At 34.6% G+C, this 11,150-nt stretch overlaps 2 protein-coding genes across 2 annotated transcripts; both read right to left on the bottom strand.

Moving 5' to 3' along the window:
• Window positions 1-6,798: 6,798 nt before the first annotated feature.
• LOC143533665 (uncharacterized) lies at window positions 6,799-8,650 on the bottom strand. Its single transcript, XM_077028367.1, has 3 exons — window positions 7,821-8,650; window positions 7,655-7,748; window positions 6,799-7,583 (listed from the first exon to the last, which is right to left on the bottom strand). Exons 1-3 carry the CDS (start codon window positions 8,138-8,140, stop codon window positions 7,152-7,154), a joined length of 846 nt encoding a protein of 281 aa, XP_076884482.1. The 5' UTR covers window positions 8,141-8,650; the 3' UTR covers window positions 6,799-7,151.
• Window positions 8,174-10,275, bottom strand: LOC143533696 (uncharacterized). Its single transcript, XM_077028389.1, has 3 exons — window positions 9,053-10,275; window positions 8,815-8,957; window positions 8,174-8,679 (listed from the first exon to the last, which is right to left on the bottom strand). The coding sequence occupies exons 1-3, from the start codon at window positions 10,273-10,275 to the stop codon at window positions 8,174-8,176; spliced, it is 1,872 nt and encodes a 623-aa protein (XP_076884504.1).
• Between the last annotated feature and the right edge of the window lie 875 nt (window positions 10,276-11,150).

Genomic DNA, 11,150 nt, shown 5'->3' with positions numbered 1-11,150 from the left:
ATTCGCATATTACCAGCTAAGTCTTTTCCATTATCTATCTTGCTAGTTTATTGTTATTTTTGTTTTTACTTTAGGTTTTTAGTTTTTTTGTATTTCGACTTTATTTTTATTTTTAGTCCTTATCCTTGCATTGAGGACAATGCAAAATTTAAGTGCGGAGATAGGACATTTGAGTCGTTTTTAAAAAATAAAAATTAAAAAATTTTGAAAAAATGTCATTTGATTTTGTTTCTTTTTGTGTTTAAATGGGATATAAGGATACTTATCGGGAATCGGTTTTTCAAACTACTAATAATAAGATATAAGTAAAGAACACACACTTAACTTGGGATGTGTCGGTAGACTCAGTGTTGAGAATGAAAGGACAGTTTGATAGTTGGTTTGAACAATAAGATATGATTTTTAGTGAGAAACATGTTAAGTCTGTATAAAATATGAGATGAAAGGTCGGGCCATACTCAAGCCTCACTTTTAGTTTGATTGTAGAAAATTATGAATTTTATAGAAATCTGAATACGTTATCATACGATGCTTGGGTAGGTTTAACGTTAGAGTATGCCATGTAGCCGGTGATATAAACTTAAATCTTATACTTCTAGTTTTAGTGGTTAACACTTCATAGGCGTGTGGTTTTATAGCCTTAAATTCTGTATTGATGGGATGCTCCGGGTTTCGGAGACCATGGGTCTGTATGCAGTTATTCATCTGGGTATTCATATTTCCTAAGTGGATTATGGATATTTCAAAAAGCCTAAAAAGAGCAAACCCGCAGTTTATCTGCCAAATTATAAGTCATTAAACATGATCACAAAGTGCTTTAAAAGTAAAAATTCACTACTGACTTGATCATTCACGATGTTAGTCATATGGGGTCCCCATGCTCGCGTCTCATTACCATTAAGAAACGGACCACATGGGACATGTCATATGTAAGCCCTACAGATGAATTCGTGCATACTCACTTATGGAGATAGACTTTGGGGTGTTGCTTGATAATGGGGGTATGTCATGTAGTGGGGAACACCAGCTAGTTAGTTGAATAATTGAACCTTAATTGTATCTAATGGCTGCTTGGTAGACTTTGATGCTTAAACTTATGTGGATAAACAATATCCTTGATCGTCTTAGCTATTCATGAAAAATGTACAACAATGTTTTAATCTGCGTTTTTATGAGTTTTAAGTCAAGTTGGGGTGGTTTGACCCGGTAAAATCTAAAATAAAACGGGTCTTGACTGTGAGTTCCACTAGATTATATAAACATATTAATAATAATAATTGTTGGATCTTACTTGTCCCGGTAAAGACAAAGGCAAGGGTTTAAGTGAACAACAATATCGGTAATCGCAGTTTTTGCGTTGTTCTAAAATTTAAGATAACCTAATAAGTTTTTAAGACCGCATTTTCCGATTCTGATCCCATTGCAATTAGACTTTTTCAGGGACGAAAAAAAGATAAGTGTGGGGATATTTGATATAAGGCTAAATATATATAAATTCCTTGTATATTTTACATAATATTTTATTAGTTTTTGTTTGGTTTTTATTAGAATTTGTATATTAGTAACATATTTAAATAATGTAGGTTCCGGGACTTGTTCATGGTTAAAAAGGGCGAAAGAAAAACTAAAACAAGCCAAACCGGTGAAGTGGAGCATCAGAATTGAGCCGGACCGCATCAGGAAACGAACCGGACCGGTCAGCCACCCCTAGCCCGCGGTGCCGGGCGACCGGGAGGCAAAATCCCGCTGCGCAGCGTTCTAGGCACCTAGTTTCTCGAATTTTCTTTGTTTTTTTATCAGTTTTGGGCCCAGAAAACCTATATAAACACCCCTAAACTTAATCCTGAGCATACCCTGCGAACCAGAGCCGAATTTGGAGTTTCCCGTAGCTTAGAATTGCAATATTTGGCGGGTTTGAAGGCAATGAATCAGCCGGCGAAGTGCCTATCATCCAAGGACGAAGACCACGGGTCTTATCGCCTTTAATCTTCCGTTCTTAATTATTTTCGCCATGATTTCGTTTATCATTGTTTTGTTTTACTTTAAGATGCTAGGCTAAACATTATAGACCGCCTAGGCTTATGATGAACCTACTTTGACGTTGTGTTTTGATTTGGAATTTATTTATCGTTATGGTTTTATGATTTAGTTAAAGGTTTAATCATATTGAATTGATACATATGGATACTTAGGAATGTTTGATTAATTTTTATTATTCCGTAGTTGCCTTGATTATTGTTTGTCATTCTAATAGGTTGCTATTAGATTATCTACTTTGTGTTTTTGACTATTTTATGATTGATATGCATTAAGATCATAGGAATAATAATTATTAATTAAATAAACCTAAGTGTGCTGCTAACCTAAAATATGTAAAGTGCTAGGTTATTGATAGATTATTATTTGATCTTGTTAGATTTAGTTTTTCGTAAGGAGTCCGTCTAGGTTTGATTGTTTAATTATTGTCTATTGAATCAATTAAATATATTAAACTGCCTTTGATTTCCGCGCTGTAAGGTATGATTTCGTATAAAGGAACTAAGTCATAAATAATTAGGTGACCATAAGGAAACTTGATTTTTAATACTGTTGTGCGTTAAAACTTATTAGAAACCCATAGGTGTCTCTTGAGAAAGGTCAGGGGTCCTGTTAGGGTTTTCCTTTAGGTGTCTATTTTACAATCCCAGTCCATAACTAAATATTTTCCCGGTTAATTAAACAACTGAAAATTAGGGGTTTCTAGCCTAGGTACTTTTCTCATCATCATCATCATCATCATCATCATCTCATTTACTCAAACTTGTGTTTTCGTTTATTTTACTTGTTTTTATTAATTAGTTTTAGTTTAGTATTTAAAAAAAACCCCTTTAACAATCAAATAGTCGTGCGGTATTAGTTGAGTCTAATTAGCTAGTTTACGTAATTTAAAGAGTCTCGTGGGTTTGATATCCAGACTTACTTAGCTGTGCTAGAGTCGACCAGTTCACTTGCCGGTTAGTAGTTTTAGTTAAGTTAAGAGTATAGAATTTATTACTTAGTGTCTAGATTAGCGTTTATTTAGTTAATAAATTAATAACTACTTTTAGCACATCACCCAACTCAAAATTGATCCAACTTCTTGCAATTAAAGGCTCAAATTATGTTACTCTTTGACCTAGAGTCTGCCAACAAATATGTTGGAACAGGACCTGTCGGGCTCTATTAAGACCTGAATCGCATACACATAATCTACTTTGGATCTGGTTATACTGGAGACAAGTTATTGGGTCTCGGGTGTGGTTGAGTCTAAACGAGTATGAAGAAAGTCTCGATTTCCTGCCCCTACATGTTACCCAATCCGTACATGTTGCCTCTCTACTATTGGTGACTCGTAATAATTTGTAGCCTTTATCTAACGCAATGCACAATGAGCAGTATCAAGGTAGGCCCTTAACCACCAAAAGTTGCACAATCTGCATACCAAGCATAGTGGAACATTTTGACCGGCGTTTTGGGCTGAGGAAAGCCGCCCTCTGCCCCTCTAAAAACTCTCCCAACGTTGTGGAGAAAATGCTAGATGAATTAAATAATAGGACCAAGGTGAGAAACCATCCAATAGAATGAGAGTGAGGGCTGTTGTGAACATTGTTTAGTATTTGGTCCATATCCACACCAATGATAATTACAAGAATAAAATCCATACACAATGCTTTTATAAGTCAAAACACCATACAAAACATGAATATTATTATACAAGATTTACAAAGTAGAACGGTTTGTTGAAAACTAAATCACGTGGCTAAAAGTTTTCATATGTTGCATGCATGTACTGGGTTTTTGAATACAACAAGTAAATGCACTCGTCCGTTATAGCGAAGCGGGTTAAATACATTACACGTACGAAAAGCTAGCGTGCATTGTGGCGAGTACGCGACGGGAAGTTTGTGAGTATTAGTTCGATGTGTTACACTAAAAGTATTGTGGCAAAACTGTATAACCAAAGTTGAATGGACCAAAAGTAAATATGTAAGGGTAAAAAAATCATTACCAAAGTTGATGAGCCAAAAAGTAACATATGCGAAACAACTGTTGAGGGGCCAAAAAGTATATATATGAAACTTGTGTGGCAATTCAAAAGCTATCTTGCGTTGCGATTAGCACGTGACTGGAAATTGGTCGGTGTGAGTTCGATTCATAAGATCAAAATTTACGTGACAAGAGTTTCATCACCAAAGTTTAGTAGCCAACAAACTATATATGTAAAACATGAAAAATGAAAGTTGATGGGCAAAAAACGTATAGACGTGAAACTTAAATTTGTGAGGCTAAAAACATATATATGTTAAACTTAAAGTTAAGAACTAAAAATGTATATTTGCCAAACTAAGTAGCAAAACTCTTAGAAATCAATATGGTTATATAAACATAAAATGATATTAAAATTAATGTTGAAAGTGAATTTGTTGTAACTACCTATGTTGAAAATAGCGATGCTATGCACACATGTAAAAGCCTAATTGTTACATCTTATGAATAATAAAGCTTGTGACACAACAGCCATTTAGTTTTTAATATATATAATGCGTCAAGTGTTCTTTATCATCTTTATTCTCCATGTATAATTGAATTCCAGGGTAACCAAACTTGCTATCAAGAAATCAATCGGCGATGAATGTCACACCCCAACCTAAGGCGGAATACGTCGAGGCGCGACATAATTGTATCATAGCTCAAAAGACACTAAAGTAAATACACGTGTCAATATCTAAATTATTTATTTCATATAATTCAAGTACGCAAAAACACAAACATTGTCTCGAATTAAATAACATTACAACTTAAATAAATAAGAACAAAATCTGTCTTTATTACTCATGCAACCTAAAGTCCAATTTACTCTTTAATCTCCTGCTTCATTCAATATAGCTACCTGCGCCATGCGTGAAAATATATAGTTTGTCAACATAAAGTTGAGCAGGTAATCACAGTTTTTGAATACATATAATATAAAAATGACAATTCCTTGCGATAATATGAAATACTACAACTAGCATAACAATAATATAACAATAATATAAAAGTTGTCTTTTCACTCGAATCCCATGGATAACGAGCTACTCCGACGGCGTATGATCATACTAATAAGGATGAGGATGAGGATAGATACCAACCACCAAAGCATAAATTAAACACATAGTCACATTTACACGTATAACTAATTGAGCAATATCATATAACGCAAATAGTGTAATTGTAGTGAAAAAATGATTAATGCATAACGGTCCCAAAATATAAAACGGTAAAAAAGGGATATGTGAATTACTTATCTTATCGGTTAGAATGAGTGTTGATAGTTAAGATGGCAACGGTTGTGCTTCTTGAGATACGTCAATAAAAACGCCCTAATTGTGAACGACAAAGTTAATTAACAAACAAAAAATTAACGAGGCTTATAACGGATTTGAGATTAAAGATCTATTAGGTTAGTTGTTAAAACAAATTGGGAGATTATTATATATTAATGATTATTTAACATTCACTACAAGAAATTAGGGTCATTACCAACATACAGTATGTGTTGGTAAAAGTCTATTATGTGTTTGTAGTTGTCTTTACCTACACATAAATAAAGTGTTATGATGTGTTGCCTCAGACCTGTAGATATAGATTATTAGCCACACATCAGTAATGTGTAGGTATATATCAGGCATTACCTACACATATATGTGTAGCTAACACTAATAAATATGTGTGGTTAAAATTATATTGATTGGAGTGGTAGCAGCTGACGTGGACGTTGACGTGGCTGATGACTTGCGTTGATGTGGCAGGTGACATGGATGCTAACGTGGCGGGTGACATGGCGGACGACGTGGACGATGACATGGCGGGTGACGTGGACGATGACATGGAGGGTGACGTGTACATGTGTCGTAAATATATGTGTAGGTAAAATTAATATTATGTGTGGGTAAAGGTTATCGATGTGTAGGTGGTAATTTCAACATGTGTAGACATAAATATAGATGTGTTGGCAAATATATGAGTATGCGTAAACATTAGTCACAATATGTATTGGTAATGATCATCGAATATAAACAAACAAATACAAAAAATGTAGCTTCAAATATAAACAAATGTGACCATTCATAATTATAAATGTGGAAACATAATCGTTCAAACCAAAAAGAAAAGTACTAGTTATAGAAATTGAAGTACCTAAACAACCAAAACAGATTTCTTCTTTCATGTTTTCATTACGTTTCGAGCTCCTTTGCTACAGTACTGCCACATTTTTTCCATCCCATACCAATTTCTTCCTTGGTGTCAAAAACTATGTCTACAAACAAGTACAAGAAAGTTTAAATTTACAACGTTACATAGAGAAGTATTAATATGTTTTTTTGCTTTTCATACCATTATGAATTTGTTTCTCTGCTAACCATGTTTGTTGGGTGAGGTTTATGGCTCGAGAGTGGAATGATTGAATCTGTTGAATGTAACATATATATTTAGTTAATCTATTAAAAAAATACATATTTAGAAACTTATGTAACCTCGTGAAAAAAAAAACAGCAAACCATCATATACACACAGTCACATACCAGCAAATGTCCATCTTCTCTAAGTCATCCACCCAACCACCTCTTCTTCCACCTTGACAACCTCAACTTGTCACTATGCACTTTGGAAATACAAAAATAAGAGAAACATTTTATAAGTCAACAGATAATACGAAATTTAATAATAAAACGATAAAATGATTGTTGCACATTACTAACCAAAAATTATCAAGAAAATCATGCAAAAGAGTCATCATCATCATCACTATTACAATTTGAATCATCAGAATCATGATCAGTCTCGGAATCAAGTACAGGTTCAGTATTTTCAAAAATTTTACCCCCATCATCAAATTTGTCTTCAATATCTTCTATGTCATCCACGTGGGAATTCCCATTACGTATTGCAAAAACTTCCTCTAATGGTAATGTTTCAGGTTCTACATCATTTCGAACTATGGGATACGTTTCAGGTAATTCTTCGGTTGGTTGAAAAGATGGCAACTCACCAGATTCATCTTCTTGAAATATATCATTTGTTGATATTTCGTCTTCGTGATGCTCAAGTATATCATAAATGTTACGATGGTTTACTTTTTGTACCACCATCTAATTCTTGTCACGTGCACAATCATTCAAATAAAAAACTTGCTGAGCCTGATTAGCCAAAATAAATGGTTCATCTACATACCAGTTAGACGTAATGTCAATTGATGTCAGTTTCTGATCAACCACCATCCTTTTCCCCTTTGGATCGGTATTATACCACTTGCAACGAAACATGAATACCTTTCTACCAAGTATGAAATCCAACTCCATAACTTCAAGTAAAACACCATAATAAATCATTTCTTCATCCTCATCCCCTACACAAACTCCACTACATTGTGTAGTAAACTTGTCATCACGCTCCTTGCAACGAAATCTAACACCATTGATGATGCAACTTTGCCAACTAGTGTAGCGATCATCAGGAACTTGTAATAACGCGTACAAGTCATCGGTTGCTCGGGGATCACCATTGGCTCTCAGCAATGCCATCTATAAACACCAAGATTAGTTATCATCATGCTTAAAATCAAAGACTCAAAGTAATAAACTTTTAGTTTTACCTTTTTCTTGAACCAAGAGGGAAATTCTTGTTTTTGTGTAGTATCTAAACTCGTTTCTCCTATATTTCTTGAGTATAAAGCTTCTTTATGATCCCTAAAATCAAGAACAAGTGAGTTGCATTTTTTTAAGTTAGCTATTAAATACAAAATAAGGTATAGGACTCACTTTAGGTAAGCATCAAGTTCATCTCCGCAATTATTGAAAATATACCATTGCACCACATCAATATAGTCCCCTAACTGTCCAAACTTCGATGCCCCCAATGTACGAACTTTATTGTTGAATAACTCTATTCCATGTTTAGTGGTCTCTACATCCCAATTGCGTTTTGCACGGTTAAATCTCGTCTCGATATCATCTACATAACGGGATAAAAATGTGACAGCCTCATCGACAACATATGCTTCGGTAATAGAGCCATCCGGGCATGCAAAGTTACGAATATATCCCTTGTACGTACCCATGCGACGTTCAATCCCGAACATCCATCTCTGACTTACCGGACCTCCTAATAATGCCTACTTAGGTAAATGTACACATAAGTGAACCATGATGGTAAAAAATGCAGGAGGAAATATCTTCTCAAGTTTACACAATATAATAACAATCCCGGTCTTCATATCCTCAAGTTCTTTGGCATATAGAGTTTTAGAGCATATTTTTTGAAAGAATTGGCAAAACTCGATCAAAGTTGCACGTATTTCCTTATTCAAGAAAGGGAGAATGCCTACTGGGAGTATTTTTTGAAGCAATATGTGACAATCATGTGTTTTCATCCCTCCAAGTGTATTATGGTCCATCACACATCGACTAATATTGGATGCATACCCATCAGGTAGGCGAACAGACTTGATAAATTTGCAGAACTGCACACATTCATCTTTAGTCAATGTGAAATCGGCATGAGGTTTCTCAACTTTTCCATTTCTCTCTTTCAGCCATTGTTCACTGCGAATGTTAAGATCCTCCAGGTCTAAGCATGCTTTTGTAGTATCCTTTGATTTCACTGGATCATTTAACGTCCCTACAATATTATCACATACATTTTTTTCTATATGCATGACATCGAGATTATGACGGATCAGTAATTTTGACCAGTATGGAAGTTCAAACAATATACTCTTTTTTGACCAGTTAAACTCATCGATACCTCATTTACACTTCCTCTCCTTATTACTAGGTGCTTTTCCGGTAGTGCGTCCAGGAATATCAGCCAGCTGCTGCAATATATCATCACCTGTAAATTGACGAGGTGGTTGTATTTTCTCTTGCTTTCCATTAAAATCTAAGTTCTTTCTCCACCTGTGTGCTTTGCTTAAAAAACATCGGTGCCCTGTATAACATTGTTTACCACGAACCCGGTTAGAACGAGTATCCTCTAGGCATATCGGACATGCCAATTTGCCCATAGTGCGGCATACATAGTGAAATTTGATTTTGAATATAAGTCATACGCTCCAACCCCATCACGCCATAAAACTTTAAGTTCATCTACAAGTGGCCTCAAGAAGACATCAAAGTCTTTACTAGGCGATTTTGGCCCGGGAATCAATAAACTTAAAAGATAATTGCTCTTATGCATTGTACACCAGGATGGCATGTTATATGGCATTAAAATGACTGGCCACATACTATGTGTTGTTGTCATATTGCTAAAAGGGTTAAACCCATCTGAAGCCAGCCCCAATCGTACACTCCTTGGATCATCTGCAAATTTAGGATACAACTTGTCAAAATGTTTCCATGCCCTTCCATCAGCAGGATGACGCAAAACTCCATGTTCATCCTTGCGTACTTCTTTATGCCACCTCATGTCTTTAGCTGTGTGGCGTAACGTATATAGGCGCTTCAAACGAGGTGTTACAGGAAAGTATCGCAACTTTTTATACGCAATTTTATTGCGTACATAACGACTACTTTGACAAACTGGACATATTATGGCATCTTTATTGTCTCCATAAAAGATAGCACAATCATATTGACAAACATCAATAAGCTCATAACCTAAACCAGCTTCACAAAGAAGCATTCTAACATCATAATAGCTATCTGGACAATTATTACCAGCAGGAAGTACTTTATGTAGCAACTTCAGCGTCAACTCAAATGAACTATCAGTCCATTTGTTCATCACTTTCAAATTCATCAACTTCACAACAAATGCCAAGGTAGAAGAATTCTTGCATCCTTCATACAAAGGATTACTTGGCGCTTCTTGCAACTTCTCATAAAATTTATTTTCATTAACCGATTGTTGATTTCCAGTGAGATCATTGGTAGGGCCAATATTAAACAATGGATGACTAATCGCATCCTCTAATCCTGCTCTTAAGTCAGGAGATTCTTCATTACCAAAATCATCAGGTCCCACATCTTCTTCATTGACTTCATCTTCACCATGGTACACCCACTGTGTATATGTTGTATCAATTCCTGTATTTATCAAATGTGTAGCAATGACACCTATATTTTGCATTCTTGAATTGAGACAATTAGTACACGGGCATAAAGTTAATCCTGCGAAGTTCAAAGTTCGTTGGGCGACATTTAGAAATTCTTTTACCCCATTTACATACTCGGTCGACAGTCGATTCTCATTCTTCACCCATTGATGGCCCATTTCTAAATAAACAAGACAAAATAATATATCAGATGTTGGTCTATTCTGTGTGAATGAAAAATGAGTTTTAATAACTTAGTTTGAGTAAACATTATACCTATATCAATGATTTGCAACAATATGATCAATTGTTTTTCAATAGTTAGAGTTAATAGAACCGGTCAAAATTGCATATGTATTATTTGTTTGTGTAGGGATAGTTCCTATTGGTTCTGAGTATTCAACAGTTAGGGTAAAAGACATGAATAAATTAGTACATGTTAAACAATATAAAATTGTAAATTGATTTGTCTTTGCTGTGAATTTTAATTAGGGACAAAGATTGGACTAAAATCATCAAAAACATGAATGACATATATATAATATACTAATTCAATTTGAGTATTATAAAAAACAAGAAGCAAAGAAATCACAATCACAAACAAGACCTTTTCGTATCAACTAGGGCTATTTACGGTTATGTCAATTGAAAACAAATGCACCGTGATTACACTTCATAATAAATATTCGAATGGGTAGATGTGAAATTAAAACTACTAACCTTTGTATTCAACTAGGGTTTCTGGAGTTGAACTTGTGTTGTTGAAGCAGAGGGAAATTCGATGAGTAGAAGCAATATATACCAAAATCGCTTACAATTGAAAAGAGAGAATCACTCCTTCATTCGTATAGAAGGCCACATTCTATGGTAATTAAATAATCTTTTTTTGGCAATTGAATAATTTATTATCTTCATTTGAGTTAATTTAGAACCCATATATATCGTACCATATAAACTTGAATATATATTTGATATGCTATTTCAAAGATATATTCTATTGTTATTATTACCCATATCATCATATTCTACAGATTAGTTTAAAAGGCAGTGACGG

Source organism: Bidens hawaiensis, unplaced genomic scaffold, assembly GCF_021521415.1.
Source record: "Bidens hawaiensis isolate Kalapana, Puna unplaced genomic scaffold, B.hawaiensis_p1.1 tig00009828_1, whole genome shotgun sequence".
NCBI lineage: Eukaryota > Viridiplantae > Streptophyta > Magnoliopsida > Asterales > Asteraceae > Bidens > Bidens hawaiensis.
This window is presented reverse-complemented; position numbering and strand designations above follow the sequence as displayed.

Bases quoted from the DNA above. Each gene is read 5' to 3' on its own strand.
- LOC143533665 (XM_077028367.1), bottom strand. From the start codon at position 8,140: ATGTTCGGGATTGAACGTCGCATGGGTACGTACAAGGGATATATTCGT. The intron at 7,749-7,820 runs GTGAGTCCTATA...TCTTGATTTTAG, and splicing joins GAACTTGATGCTTACCTAAA to GGATCATAAAGAAGCTTTAT. The intron at 7,584-7,654 runs GTAAAACTAAAA...TGGTGTTTATAG, and splicing joins CCTCTTGGTTCAAGAAAAAG to ATGGCATTGCTGAGAGCCAA.
- LOC143533696 (XM_077028389.1), bottom strand. From the start codon at position 10,275: ATGGGCCATCAATGGGTGAAGAATGAGAATCGACTGTCGACCGAGTAT. The intron at 8,958-9,052 runs GCATGTCCGATA...CAAAGCACACAG, and splicing joins GCCGCACTATGGGCAAATTG to GTGGAGAAAGAACTTAGATT. The intron at 8,680-8,814 runs GTAAATGAGGTA...ATAATATTGTAG, and splicing joins TAGTAATAAGGAGAGGAAGT to GGACGTTAAATGATCCAGTG.